The following is a 16032-nucleotide window of genomic DNA, read 5'->3' as shown; positions in this document are numbered from 1 at the left end:
AAAATGGCTACTGGACTGCAATCTCATGCTCTGCCTTATAGAGTAAAGCGTTGGAAGTATCTCCTTTGTCTTTTGGCGCTCCATGACCGTACTTATAATCAGATACCTGTTGCTGAAAGTTATGAGACAAAAGTAATTACAAAAGCTTCAGGCTTTTACTTGTTAAATCAAAGATGGCTGACAAGACAGTGAAGATAAGTCTTTAACTTTTCAATTGACAATGTCAAAATGTTTCATCCTTTGATGATTAATCATTGCTTTGGACCAAGTAAATTATGCTTCATCGGAGTGAATGAATATGACCATATTTAAAACGATTTAGAGAACTGTCAGGTTATTTAATATAGGTCATTTTAAAGTACTGAATTTAATTATAACATGAATTATCATCTTTAAAACAAGTAAAAGAACACATCCTAGTTTTTAGAGAGATGAGCTACAAATATAGGATAGATTGCTGGGTTGTCAAATCACACCTATTTAAAGACTGTGGAGTGGGGACTCTTTGGTTCCCTGCTTAGTCCGAGGCTGCCATGCCCATGGAAGTAGGACCCAGGGTACTGTCTTTTATGTGCCATTTTCCCTGGTGTCCTGTGCACTCCTTTGATTATGTCATTCATTTCCAGTGCTCCTTTACATTCAGTAAAGAGACTGCAATCTTGTGAATAATGTATAATAAAGACAGGAATGAGGAGTGGGCAGTGACAAGCTGTTTCTTTGGGCTTTTAGTCACTCCTCTGCTAATTTAAGGTATATTCTCTATAAAACTTGAACTCTTCCTCTGCATAATGAGAAAAGGAGCATGTGTTTATTGAGTGCCTCAGATGCTCACTGGATTGTGAATGTAATGCTGTTCATAACAGATTGCCGTGCTGGGAAGGGTAGCTGTGGGCTTGTAAGCTACAGTCTACACAGACATGTCTAAATCCGTTTCATCTTACTCCTCTGAGAATCTCCTTGATGTTTCTATTGCTATTCATGAGCATGAAGAATTTGGTGAACAGGAAAGTTGCCTCACAGACCAGAAGCCTAGGGAGAATTTCCCCCTTCAAAGAGAGGTTACCTGCAGTCCATACATCATTGAGCGTCATTTGGTCTTTTGGGAGTTTATGAAGTTTGTTGGGGTATTTTTAAAGTAATTTTATGGTAAACCAGTTCTTTCCAGTAAGATTCCTTAGTGGACTTTTTTTATCCTTTTAAAGAAAGCACTTTCATTTTGGGAAAAAGGGATGGTGGGAGGCCCCAGGTGCCAGGGTGATACTCCTCTGAGATGAACCACAGTCACATGAAGCCTGTGGAGCTTAGCAATTAACAGTGACCAGCAACTGGCACCAAAATCTCTTAGTGCCCACCTACAGGTTGTTTTGTTTGGGGTTTAAAGTTTGATGATTACTTTAGTATTTCACAAAGGTAGTTGCTTTTGTGCCTTTGTAAACTCAGTATTATTTCACTTCAAGGCTTGGCCTGGCCAGAAGAAAGACTGTGTGTGCTGCTTCCACAGATTCAAATATTGACCTCAAAGTGTGTCATGGTTTTAGATAACAACCAGCATTGCATATGCTGACATTCACAGTTCATGCCATGCATATTATGTTGAGACTTCTAAGGAAATAATCAGTGTATGTTACAAAGTAGGAGGAGTTTTTCATTTCAGCTTGGACATAGCTTCACCATAAAATGCATGGCCGTTCTACTCATCATACTGTGATATATGCAGTTGTGCAAGATGTGTTTTGAAAATAACCTTCCAATGATTCCCTGTTTACGGGGTTAGGATGTAGCTTTAAGCACAGGCACTAGAAAGTCTAAATAAAATTCTTCTGCCTTCACGCTGCCACTCTTGATGATCAGTCTGGCAGAGCTTTATTACTATGAGGAAAAGTGCTTCCTACAATAGCACGGCAACACATTAATATTCTGATGTCATTTTTTGGCATGAAAGTTAGGAGCTGATATATTACTGGAAGGAGGAAGAAAGTTAGAAAATGCACGCCAGCTACCTTAACACTTTTAGGTTTTTACTGTAGCTTTGCAAAGTCTGGTTTATTTGACTCCCCTCTGCATGAATTGTCTGAAATACCAAGCAAACTCTGCTATGTCTGCTTACTCTTTTATGTCTTCACAGAGTTCTCAATTCATTCTCTCTTGTCTCTCTCTGTTTCTCTCTTCTGTCTCTCTGTTTTTCTTTTTGGTGGGGTACCCTGAATCTCTCAAGCAGTGCAGGAGGCCGAACAGGAAGATGTAAAGGTGATAGTGGATGCCCAAGCTCCGAAACCAACTAAAAAAACCAAGGCAGCAGCTGCGAGCTGTCAGACTGGCAGCACCAAAAAGGAGAAAAAAGGGAAACACAAAGGTTTGCTGCATGTGGCTAAATGTCAGATGTTGAGTTGACTGCAAAATACTTCTTTTTAGTTTTTGTTGGGTTTTTTTTAAATTTCTTTGAATTTCTGAAAATTGCTGGAAAGTCATTTCTTGAAATTTTTGTGAGATTGGAAAATGTGAGTGACTTGGTGTTGTCTCAGCATGTACAACCTGGGAGTGAAGGAGGGCTAAAATTTGTAAACCCAGGCTTTTCCAAAGGCGAGTGTTCGTTCAGATTACAGAGGAGGAAAAAAAGTACCGATGGAAAGATGCTGGTGTTTTCCTGCAGTGTTAAGGAAATGAGAACCATCTTGCACCAGTGTGTTGTTTTAGATTACCTGCATGTAATGTAATTTGGAGAAACACCCTTAAATTACACACATTTCTGTCCAGACTCTTACTGAGGTTTAAACTATACAAATTAGAGGTTAAGTGGGCCTTTTGAAAATCAATTCAACAAAATCAAGATAACATCCTCAAAATGGGTTCTTCAGGTTGCTACTTCAGCATTACTCTATCCCACCTGATTGACATATGGGAGGTGTTTGTATGAAAAATTTTCTGCAATGACTTTGGTAAGGTTGTGTAGAAAAAAAAAATGCACTATTGATAATGACAAAAGGGTAGGTAGAAATGACATTGCCATATTAGATTTACTATTTGAGCTACATAGACTAGATGGAAGAAGTAACATGCTACTTTAGAGGTATTCAAATTTTATATACATATGCCCATTCACAAAAAGAGAGAGGTTTTTGTACCACATACAGTTTCTTTTTATTTGATGACAAATGACTAATGAAATTAATAAATACCTTTCAAATAATTTGCAGTTCGTGGATAAGGCCACTGTAACACTATGCTGCCTGGAATGTCCGGTATTCCTTTGCTGTGTATGTCCAACAGTCTCTCCATTATTGCCTAGCTAAGAAAATAGTGTATATCCTTGATAAGCGTATTTAAAGATAGCAGTGACTAGTAAGGGTAGTTACTGAGGTCAGAGTATTGGGGTTTATCTATAGGGCTTTTGCAGGACTTTGAGCCTACCTTATCAAAATCCTTTACACACACTTGACATATTGCAGCTTAATTCTTGAGATCTGAATCTACAGTGTCTCTGTCCATAGTCCCTCTGACCGCAAAGGAAGCCCTAGATTAGACAGGCTTTAGAGTCTGGCCCTGAGGTAAAGACTTTATTTGTGTTTTTGAAAAAAATACAGTGTGTGTCAATACCTAGGCTTAAAATAATAAGTAAAAGGCAAATGTGAAATTAACTGAATGTAAAAATTGTTGGCAAAATAAGTGAACAGAAAGCTGATGTTTCCCAATTTAATGTAAAAAGTAATGCCACTCCAGCATAGTAATACAGATGCCAAATTTTATTTTGAAGTACATCTTGCTGAAGAGTCAAAATTCTTTTACTAGTTTAGAAGAAAACCTGTCTTAGGCTGTAAGTGAACATTGTGCAAGGTAATAGTTAAATCATGGTTGCTGCATAAGCTTGAGGCTCTGTTTCATCTCATATAATGCCTGTTTTGCCTTTGTGGGGTGTCTATGACCGTCCTATGTCCAGAACTTAAAACACTGTGCTGCTCAGTTACAGTAGGTTTGATTTGACAAATTTGCATTGTATAACACCAACGTGTGTATACACTCACATGTTTTCTAGGCAGTTTTCTGACAAGCTTTAGGCTAAAATATTCCATGAACAAAATCCTAGCGGCAGGCTAGCGAGGCGCAGAGCAAGAACCAGTAATCCCATGAGTGTGTGATTTCCAGGGCAGCTCTGCAGGCGCTGGTCCCGCGTGTGCTGGAGCTGCCTTTGCTGGGGAGCGCTCTCTGAACTGACCTGCTAGATGTAGGCAAGTCAGTCCAGGAGCAGCCTGTGCTCACTGTGAAGGAGTTGTGCAGTTTTTTATTATCTCACAGCAGGTAGCACCTAGTATTTTTCTCATATGCCAATGTTTTTATTAATTTTCTGAAAAATTCCCCAAACAGGCAAATGTTGGCATATTTTAATAGAAGCAAGTTGTGTCAGTAAAAGTAATGTCACTTCATGTAGACTGAGAACTTTTACATGCTGATACTTCTCTGTGTGTTGGAAACTAATATTCTTAGCTATAGAAACCTCTGCTTCTGTTGCAATTCTTACTGCTCATCCTGCTATGCTATGCATGGTCTTCCTGCCCTTCAGCATTTGCCTATCAGTCGCATCTTATGTATATTTCCATAGAGTGCAGGTGTTACTCATTAATTATACTAAAGAAAATTTTGAGTATCTCCTCTCCTGAAGTTTATGTTGATGAGTAGTAACAAATTTCAAGTAACAAATATCCCTCTCAGTTAAAGTATGTCCAGAGCACACATGTAGCACCTTCTCTTCCAGCCCATCTACTTTTTCTGCACACTGGTATTTAACTATTCATTCACGTATAATTTAACCATTGGAATCATATCTAGTTTACCTTTGATAGTGCTGTAAACTTGGAGTATTTGCAGGGAATTATAACTGGAAATCCTGTCCTGCATCCTTATTGAAGCTGCAAATTATTTTGTTATTGGATGAAAAATGCAACTTTAAAATTACAGAGGGATTTTACAGATCAATCCACTACAGACATAGCTAATTTGTATTACTTAGGAATAAAGAAAATGTAAGTGGTAGCAGAATCCTGTAGTGGAACTTGTATGAATTAAGACTCTCACTTACTTTTACGACTAAGTGTGAGTCTTAAGAAAAGATTCTATAATAATATTGAATGGCTTTGCTAATAACTTCATATCTAACTAATGAACATGGATGAAGGTTAAGGGGTTTTATACCATTTTGTGGCACAAGAGATTTTGTTGGAGGAAGTTCTTTCATAATTAGAACAAATCTTGTAAGTTTTAGGTTCTACTTTTAGCTTTGCAATTACAAAATTCAATTCAGGTTTTGTCTCCACTCTGACTGTAACCTTTGTACGTCCTGTAAACGAGCAGGATGAATGCTGTGGAGTGAATGCACTTTACATGCTAAAATAGCATTTTAAAGGTTTGTGTTACTATTTAGCTATAGTAAGCATTACCTTTCTACACATAGCCAAGCTCTTCTGCTTTAAGAAAAAAGAACCTTTAGACCAGATCCTATGAATAATAAGCTAATTCAGAGCAAAAATCGTTGAATTATACATGAATAGTTCTTGAAGCTGTAGTGTAATGATTGTACTCTGGTCTTAGATGTGCAATGCTTTTTTAAGTGGCTCAAAGAATGATGAAACAATGATCAGAATAATGTTATAAAGACAAACACGAGGGAAATATTAGGTTTAATGAGGTTACGCTGACATAAGGCAAGAAAAGGAATGTGGCTAATTGCTCATGTAGAGCTGATTGTGCCTCTCAAGTTAGGGATCAGTGCGTTTTGTAATTCTGTGATGGGTAGTACAGTATTCAGCAATTTTTTCTAAATCTGTGATTATTACTGGTATTTAATTCTTAATGGCGGTATCCAGTATACACTGCCCGTTTTTAGAAAGAAACACATTTTTTGGGACAGAACCTGCAAATGCAGTAAATTGATTACATTTTGCAGTAGCTTAGCTCACTAAACTGGTATTTCTGAAAGCTTTGGTCTCCCAGTTTATTGTTTGACGTAATATTCAGTATTGGAAAAAAACCCAAAATGTAACTAATGAAGATGTAAAATGTTTGTCTTTCCAGTGGAGGTAGTGGATCAAATTCTGGTTTGATTTGTGATGCTAGTAAGAGGTGATCAAGGATATTGGTGAACCTGGTGTACAGTATTGCTAGGTGGTTCAACAGAAGAATAATGCAAACAAGTGAAAATAGTTGCAGCAGGAACCTATGAAAAGTATGCACCCTGCACAGTATTACAAATACAAAACCACAGCATCATTGGATATCAAATACCTTGATGAGTCTTTAAAAATTGAGATTCCTGAAAGTGTTACAGGTACATAGTGGTGTGGGGGTTTTTGTTCGGTTGAGGTTTTTTCCTTTTATGAAGAAATTAATAAATACACAGGATAAAGTGCTTTTTTGGCTATCTGCAATGAATGGGGTAAAAACAAATCAGGAAGATAAAATGGAACCTTTAAAAAAATCTGAGAAAACCATGCAAAGACAGGAGTTAATTCAAAGTGAAATCTGATATGAAAATTCAGGAAGCATTCTGTGAAAAGTTGTTCTTGCTTGTTTGTTTTTGTTTTTTTTCCCCAGCACTCTTGCACTTAGAGCATGTAAGTACATTCTAGGAAAAACCTGCTCTGAACTGCTCTGGTTCACTCCCTGCCATGGGCAATACAAAAGAAGACTGTTGGCACTGAAATCAGGAATCTGGATGTGTTTAAAATGTTCAAATAAGCAGCACCTTTCCAGCAATTTTTCTTTCATGTTGTATATTAAATGCGTATAGTATGTTGGGTATTCCCTGCTGTCTTTATGAGAGTCAGAAAGCAAATGAGCTGCTCTGACACACAGCACTTTTTCTGCCAGGAGGACTATCTCATGTTTTGATTTGGTTTGCTGCTTCCGTGTTTCTTTTCTCTCTTTCGCGCCTGTCTGTCTGTTTTGATTTGTGCATCCTGTCCCATTTTTACATGTAACAAGCAACTACATTAACGTTGGCTGACTAAGAAAGCAACAGCATTTGTTGGGTAAGAAGTACCATTTCTCACTATAACACTCCCTTTCTGATGGGGGAAGGGAAGTTCACGTAGAGAAGATTTACCTCAGGTTCCCTGTGCGTTAAAGAGAAAGGGTAGGAGGAAAAATAAGTGAGTTTCCACCAAGAAAAGTCCTGTTGTTCCTACATCTGACAACTCTTTCAGACTGTGCTTTGGCAATGCATGAACTTGATTGTGAAGAAGTCATTTTAGCCTCAGGATAGAAATTTATGAAAGTACAGTTCCTGCTACAGTTTTCTAGATTTCATCAAAGTGAATTAGAGCTTGATTCTCAAGCACTTGCTTTTAGTGACCTCATACGGTGTTAGCCATAGTCCTCCTTTTGATGGAACGTTGGACTAAATCACCTCCAGAGGTCCTTTACTAAAAAAAAATGTCTATTTTCCCTTTTTCCCTATAAACAAATCCCCTTGTGGTTTTGTAGTTGCTTGAACCCATATCAGTGGATGTGCAGCCTCTATGAGAACAGGCTCACAAAATGGGAAATGGCTTACAAAATATTGACAGCTACAGTATACTTAAGGTTATTCAGTCCTAAAAAATAGACCCCAAAAATGCTTTTTCCCCTTTAAATATCCAACTTTTTCAGTAAATTCCTTTTGCAGATCATTTTGCCAAAGAATGATATATATAGAGTGATATATATATATATGTGTGTATTTTTTTTTTTAAAGCAATGGAGTTCTAAATTTCTGGAAGATGTAATTTCGTGATATTTCATTCTAGCCATTTTATTAGAGCTTCCTATGAAATCGTTCTGAGAAAGAACCTTTTTCACTTACTGGTTTATGCAATACTACTTTCTTGTACCACTGTTCTGGAAGTAAACATTCTACTCAGTGGTCACACTTCTTCATAAATGCAGATTTAAAAAAATACAATCAAATGTTGTTCGGTCTTTTTAATTTGAAATGTAGATCACTTGAGGCAATAAAAGCTGAAGCAGGGTTTGCTTTAAGCCAAGTTCTTTAAAGGATGGAAACTCTGTTTGTTCTGGTGTCAATCTAATAAGAACAGATTCCTCTGAGGACAAACTCCCTGTCTTTCATCTTGGAGTAGGCCAGCCGGCCTTTGAAGGGTTATGCTACCATCCCTAGGTTGGAGGAAGAGCTGCTCTGCAGTGTTCCTGAAGAGCAATTGCAATTGCAGCATTGCTGCTGGCCGCAGCCTTGAGTGTTATCCACGTGGATGTGACTTCCATGTCAGACCAGTGGTTTATCTAACCTGGTATCCTGCCTTTGAAGGCACATTTAAAAAAAAAAAAAATAATTTTTTTTAGTGTCCTGCATTTGCTGTCAGCATGTTTGTAGAGGATGGACATACTTGTAGAACCCTTGTTGTATGTAATTGAGGTCAGAAAATGTGGCTTGAGATTTTTCTCTTCCAGACACGAGCCTGACCTCATTCAGCTCTTCAGATCTGATATGCAGAGGGTTTAAGCATATTCTTAAAACTTAGTCTGTGAGCAATATGCCTGACTTCATATTTTCTGTCTTAAATGCTTTATAAAATGAGAACAAGAGTTTTTATATCCTGCAGTGTTTAATTTGTAAAGTAGGGACAGAAATACTTGTTATCTATGCTATGTTCCTCTCTCAATATGTAATCTCGTTTGCCGTTCAGTCACTGAGCTCAATTAGTTCTCTCTGTTGTATGATACTTTTCTTTTTAGTTTTTTTTCTTAGTTTGCAAATGCCCTCTTATAACAGTTATTTTCAAATAATTTATAAATCTGTCTTTTCATGGTGTTCTATGTGCAGTAAGGACTCTCTGTAAATAATCAGTTTATCATTCCTTCCTGTACTTACAAGTTCATGTAGAAGAACCAAGAGGAAATAACATTTGCTGAAAATCTTTTCACAGCAAAATGTTTGCCTGTATAAAGACATGCAGAAAGGAACGTGATGTGTATAAATACAATTAGATTATTTTCCTGCAAGATCCAATTACTGAAGATTCATGTAGTATATAGTCAAATACTTTAATGTTTTCGAGAGTTGACTCACCATGCTTCTGCCTGTAAAACACAGCAAAATCTTTCCTTGTGTTCATCGGTAAGTGGTGGCCACTTATGTCAGATGCTTCTCTGAACATATATAGCTGCCTCCCGGTCATACATAGTTTGGTAGGACATAGTCCTTTCCTCCCATGTGACCTCCTCCCCCCACCCCTCCACCCACTAAAAATTTTAATTACTCTTGATTATCTCTTGAGCAAGAAAATAATCAAAATTGTGGTTCCGGCCTATCCTCTTCAATTTTTTTATTCTGCTGTGATATTATAGTGTCATTAGACTGTAATGACTTTGAGAATTCCTCTGATGGGGAGTCTAGAAATGCTTAATTTCTGTCCAGTTTCACTTGGACCTATTCTGCTACAGATTCTGGGTTTAGACAGGACTACTCAACAGACTGATCTAAGCCTTGTGTTCAGCGTGACTATACCCTTAGTTTCCCACTAGAAAATAGGGTTAGGAAGTGTATTTCTTTTCTGAAATATCATTTTGAAGGTTGTGAAGCTGAAATAAAAATGCGTGAGCCTCAAATGGATACCAAGAACTGCACTTTTAGTGCTCTACTAGTGCTATTGTGGGGGAAAAGAACCTCACCCCAAAACCTCCAGATCTGTAGGGCCAAGGAGGAGCAATATACTTCAGGATCTATAGCCTCCATCCCATGTAGTCTGTACTTAGTTTGGCAGAAAGAAATTTGATAACTACATCTAGTGGAACTGAGATGGCTCATCTATATTCATTTTAGCGTTTATCTATGGGACGTATCAAAATGTTTGGAAACTGTTCAGCAGAAAGCAGCTGGGGATATAGGATAGAGAAATGTATGCCTCCCATAAAAAGATTTCCTTTAATTGCTGGATTGAAACAATAAAACAAGGTCTCAACTTCATATCCTTGAAATGTCATTACTAAATCCAGTGAGACAGGATGGATTTTGGGTTGTTGGTCCATCCGTTAGAAGCTGAAGTTTCAAACAGGCGTAATGTGGTATCTTAAAATGCATGGAAGTTTAGATTTGTTTCACACGTCATAAAGACTTAGCAAAATTTTGCCACTTTATTCTTCTCTCAAGGCTTTTGGTAACAGTTTTCATCTTTATTTTTCCCATACCCTTTTCTCTCCCCTCATTCCAGACCTGGATCTTGTGATTATTTTTTTTTTTTGTGTGTAGATAGTTAATATTTTGTGTGTTTAAAGCAAAAGAAAAAAAAAATCCTATCTAAAAATCCCATACCTGAGATCAAGTTAAATGCATATCAATCTAATGTATTTTGAATTTTTTAGAATTTAGATTAATTCTGGTTATAAAAACATTCTACATGGTAGTTCAGATTACCAGCTTTTAAGAGCATGGTACTGTCTATTTATAAATATTGCCTAGGAGTTTTTGGGTGCTCACAGAGTACAGGCATTGATAAATAGTAGTTTATAGGATGGAAATGCTAGTGAATGCCAGTTCTCTTGCATTTTTTTCATTATCTCTGTTTTCATTTCTGGGTTTCATCTGAGACATGACCACGTCAGAGTTTACCAGGCGGCCTTTACTGAAGGGACTGGTATTCTGGGGGTTGTTTCAGTCTTCCTCTTTCCTCCCTTCCCTCCTTCACACTTGCCTCTCAAAAATTCCCTTTTCTTCTTAGCAGGTATTCAAAGACATCTCTATAAGTTTTTTTTTTTCTACCTGAGTTTTGAAAGAAGCTATAGAAAATGCTGACCATAGCAATAGAGACTTTTTTTTTTTTTTTTTTTTTTTTTTGGCACAGCCTGCTCAGCTTCTTTGCCTCTTTTGACCCTGTCCTTAAACTGGGAAACTTACAACTATAGGGATGAGTGATTTGTTCTATCGCACGGTGAGCCATCCTTCCAGTAAGTGTGTGGAAAGGAGTCTGCGAAGCAAAGAAGGTGAGAATATAGGGAGAGATCCACCTTGAGTATCATGATTACACAAGCTTGGAAGTGTTTTCTGACATTAGGTAGGTGATGGTAAAGCTGCCTTTTGAACAATGACTTACAAAGATACACTTATATGATACAGAAAAAAGAAATGTGTATATATGCTTGCATTCAATATCATTTTACACATGCATATATAGCTACAAAGATGTGTGCACACACACAAATATTGAATAGTTAATGCTGCATTTGCCATGAACCATCTACAGTATTCTAGTGCAGTGAAGGTTTGTTGTGGTTTTTTTTTTTTCTCTGTCTGACTACATCTTCCATTCGCTTAAATGGGGTCACCAGTGGAACCATTCATAATGCTTAATAACACACTCCACCAGTGATGCACTCTTCAGAATACTGAAATTGATTTTTCTTCTCTAAAAGTGTGACCTGCCAGTGTAGCCTTTGTCCTAATGCCTAATAATACGTGATGTCCCTGACAGCACGGGATGTGTGCGCAGATGTTCTGCAGACATCAGAAAAAAGCAGCCTCAGTGCAACGTCTAATGCTGTCGAAGGCATTTCATTTGCTGCAGATCAATGTCTGCTTTGAAGGACAATAATTAAGGTGTTTTGTTTCTTTTGAAATGGGTTCTCAAAATTAGGTTTGTATTGTCCAAAGCTTAATAAGGGGCTAGATAGATACGCATGAGGTCTGGGCATCTTGTTAAACTCATGGATTTTGAAATTCAGAGTATTAAGGTAAGAACCTAACTTTAGGCAGCCACTTTATTGACAGTGGTTAGTATGGTTACAGCTGTTAAAAATACCACAACGGATCTGAGCAGCTACTTGTCTGTAGTACTTAGCCTGAGATAACTTTTAAGAAAAATGCTATTCTGTTCACTGCCATATTATACCTGCAACATAGGAAATTATACAGTTCATTCTGCATCACACAGAGCTTCTGTCTGAAATTGTCATCCTACCAAGGTGAGAGAAACATTTCCATGGACTTTATATAGTCCTTCAAGGTTGGATGGACAGATTGTTTATTTGTTGTTTGTTGTTGTTGTTAGTTTTACTGTAAATAAATCAGAATTTACAGGGTTGGTGCAGAAGTTGCCAGATAAGGGTCTGTGTGGGGCAGATGAGTCAGTAATTCCTTGTGGTCTTGAACTCTGTGAATTTAATATTTCTGCAATGTCAGACTGCATCTTGTTAGGTAGTTGCACAGCCAGTGCAGTTCCTGAGGGTGTGGACCACTCTCTTTTCCACTTACGGCTCCTATCGCAGTGGCAGTGACAGCAAGTGTGGCAAAGTACAGTTAAGCATGCTAAATGTATAATCCAGTTGTCTTTTAATGCAAGATGACAGCTGCTGACAAAGCAGGTTGAAATAGTATTCTGGGAGACTTCTGCTACAGATCAGTCTGAAAAAATCCCAATCCCTACAGCTCCTTCCTACAGGGTTTGTTCAGCTCTGTTTGGGGTGAGAAGCACCATATTCGTTTACTGAACTAGCTCTTTGTAATGCTTGCTAATTCTCCACAATGTTGCTTGCTTATTAACAAAAATTTCAGAACAGCAACATTTTACAGGCTTATGTTGTTTACAGTATCTGTACATGATAATATTACCATTTTTATTGGTGCAAAAGTGCATTTATCTATATAATAATATATACCATCACTAAGTCTTAACTAAAAGCTGGAGTACATTTGCAATCTGATGTTTTAACTTGCTGTCCTGAAGAAAAAAAATGAAGTTAGCCTATGATAAGAACATACCCCACCCCATATTTTCATTTTTCTGTCTTCAGAGGCAATTTATAGCCCTAAGGGGGTAAATAGTTTCTTTCTGGCTGTCATCAGAAGCCACAAAATCACAGCGTGGCTGAGGCTGGAAGGCGCCCCTGGGGACTGTCCAGTCCCACGCCCCTGCTCAGAGCAGGTTGCCCAGGACTGTGCCTGACTGGGATTTGAGCATCTTGGAGGATGGAAGTTCCAGGGAATTATTATCTCTGTTATAGTTTCACTCTGAACTGTATAGGACTAACTCAGTAGGCATATTTAGGCATGTTAGTGTGCTGCTCTTCCTGTTGCATGCACTGCTGGATCTACTTGTGAATTTTCCAGATTTCTGAACTTTGAAGCATCGTTTCATAATAGCAGTGTTGTTTATTAGGGGATATGGCATAATCTGGGACTCGGGTTTATCTGTTCCTGGACCAGTTGCGTGTCCTTATGAAAGCTGCATCTCTTTTCTTTGTTGGTCCTCTCCAGTCAATTTCTCTTCTGTTTAGTTTTCAGTGTTTCTGGTGCATGGATGGGTGTGCTTTGGGGGCGAGGAGGGCAACAGTGAAACCCTGATCGTCTCTTGGAGATTCTCTAGTTCAGTGTGTGGGAAGTAAGATGTTTGCCTTAGAGGCTACTTTAGTCTTGTTTAGGTCTAGAAATATTATTGAATGTGAACCTCTGATCTCTGATTCTTAGAAAAGATGCTTTTTGTGAGTGAGCAGTTCTCTTTTCAGTAACTTCTTGACACAAAGACAACTAAGGCTTTTGCTGTTCTCTGACAGGGATTGATGGCCCAGCTGCTTTTCAAGATGATGTTCAGAAGATAGGAAGTCAAGTGCAGATTCTCACTGTTGGACAGTCTAGCCATGATGAAGATGATGGAGAGAAAATGGCTAGTGGCCAACAACAGCAAAGCAAACAAGATCTTAGAACAGCAATGCAGAAAAAAGGTAAGTAGCCAAAGCTGCCTTCATGTTCTCATTGCTTGCTTGATGTACATTGACTCCTTTTCCTATTCTTACTCTCAGCCCTAGCCTAAGCAGAGGTTATTACTCTGTGTTTCTTCTCCTCAGAGCCTGTTAGGCTCTATTTTATTATCTCAAAAGAAAAATAATGAAGTTCTCTCTTGTCCCAGGGAACAAGAGCTCTCCAGGCTCTCAGGATGTGGCTTTCCCATCTGCAGTGCAGTGCCGCTATTAAGGTACCAGGCAGATGCTAATGCTCATATCCATCTGTTCACATTTTTATATTGTACAACTCTGGAAATCACTTTACTTGAGGGTTAAGAAAAAAAGAGCATGGTATAACAACATTCAAACTAGAATATTAATTTTAGTTGTGTTGTCAGTTCAATATTGTTCGTGTTTTCATAATGTGTGTTCATGCTTGCAGAGGTGAAAGTGACAGCACTGTGTATTCTGCAGCATTTCCCATGCATAGTCCTCAAATGTTCTGGAATATTTTTTTTCTAGAGGCATGCATGATTTGGGAGATTGTGTATGTACACATTCATGCTTCCGTCTCTTCCTTCCTGCACTGTTATTACCTCTCGTTACACATTAACTGTAGGAAGGAAAAAAAAAAAATCAAAAAATCCACACAAAGCTTTTTCTGAAGGCATTTGCTTTGGAGTTGTTCTTCAGCGTACAGCTTTTGAAGCAAAGATGGCTCAAGCCAAGAGTGCTCTGATGCTTTAAGAATAAACTCTTTGTGTATAAAGAGCAAAATGTAAGTGCAAACTTGACTCATCTAGAATAGACTATTCATACCTAAATGCCCGCCCCTTGTCTGCAGAGCAGTTCTCACTAAGATTCATTTTTTCTGGGATGTTACTCTGCAGATGTGAGCAACTTCAACTGAAATGGGCAGATTTTCTTTAAGTGTGGTATTTCCTGGGCATTTGAGTCGGAGGGATGTTGGCATGGCGAACAAGTTCTGATCTGTGTGGTGATTGTGTTGCCTTAGACTATGGCTCAGAATATTTAATCATCGGGTACACTACTTACTAAAGCTGATTGACTTAAAAGCTATCAACAGACTTCTCAAATTAGGTCAGAGCACTCAGATTTTTACTCTGGGGGACATTTCTATTTTTGATATTTTTTTCCAGGTTAAGATATATTTTTGTTCTCCCCAATTTTTTGTTTATTTTTTAATAGAAGCAGTGGGTGTTGGGGTTTTTTTATTTGGTTTTCTTTTGCTTTGTTGTTTCACATTCTTAAATATATATGACCTTTTTTACCATATCTGAATATATTCCAGATCAGAATGGAGTGCTCAGAGTGGACCACTAGTATGATTCGAGTTGTGGGGGTGGTGGGGTGGTGCTTTTTTAAAATGGGAATGCTGAGGTTTACTTATTTTTATTAACAACAGAGCTATGGTCTGTGAGACACAAAGAAAAGTATTAAGACAAGACTGCAACTAGCAGCATCTCCATAAAATATTTTTATTTAATAAGCATGTATGATTTGCCACTTGATACCAGTAGAGGAGGCTTGTTAGAAAGTTTTGAGTATCCTAGTATTCATGGGAAACTCTATGTAGAGCTAGGACTTGTCATGTGGATTCCCGCTGCCATTTCACTGCTTGTGGTATGTCCTTACTGGCATGTCCCTGTTGGTCTGAAAAGCATTTAGAATTGCTGTCTCCCATTAGTCCTTCTCTTGCATGGAATAGGAGCAAAAGGAGAAGAACACAGAGATAAATGCTAACTGGCCTGATGGGAAAGGCTGAGTCTCATCAGATTTGTGTAGCACTGATTTGTGCCCATCCTGCTCTTTGATGCTAACTTTGTGGAGAGAAGCCTCCATCAGCACGTGTCTCTGCTTCCCCAGTGAGTCAAGTTCTGTTAGGAGACAAGAGGTTATAGGCTACCTGAGTGTGAAAAGAATATGCCACTTGCAAGCAAATGCCAAATGTTTTAATTTCTCCATCTATTGGAAATTGCAATACTAGAATCATTTTCTTCCTGCAGGAAATATTCTGAAATATTTGATTTCAGAAGTCTTAATATGTAGAGTTCCTCTCTGGCAAATGAGTCACTAGGACAGAGCCAGACTTCCATAAGTTTTAACACTGAATAACTAACATTTAGTCTTCACATTTATCTGTTTCCACTATGTCTCTGTAGAGACTTGGAATGAGCAATTTGGTCTTAGTTCTTCTTTGCCACCTGAAGTTGCAACTGTTTTGAGATTTAGGGAAGGAATAGATTTGATTTCTGGGTTCAAAAACAAAACAGGAGCTCTCTGAAGCATTCTTCCCCCCAGGTCATGAGTTCA

General features: G+C 38.1%; 1 protein-coding gene across 8 annotated transcripts in view; it reads left to right on the top strand.

Moving 5' to 3' along the window:
* The window catches only part of TUB (TUB bipartite transcription factor), a 154409-nt gene that overhangs the window by 118110 nt on the left and 20267 nt on the right, over positions 1–16032 (top strand). For 4 of the 8 annotated variants that reach the window (XM_074884393.1, XM_074884388.1, XM_074884386.1 and 1 more), the window contains 2 exons: positions 2219–2353; positions 13531–13698. In XM_074884393.1, coding sequence (XP_074740494.1) covers positions 2219–2353; positions 13531–13698 — 303 coding nt within the window. Of the gene's footprint in view, positions 1–2215; positions 2354–13530; positions 13699–16032 lie in introns of all 8 variants that reach the window. The other 4 variants (XM_074884389.1, XM_074884387.1, XM_074884385.1 and 1 more) reach the window with 1 other exon arrangement.

The sequence above is a fragment of the Strix uralensis genome, chromosome 15 (genome assembly GCF_047716275.1).
Source record: "Strix uralensis isolate ZFMK-TIS-50842 chromosome 15, bStrUra1, whole genome shotgun sequence".
Lineage (NCBI taxonomy): Eukaryota > Metazoa > Chordata > Aves > Strigiformes > Strigidae > Strix > Strix uralensis.
This window is presented reverse-complemented; position numbering and strand designations above follow the sequence as displayed.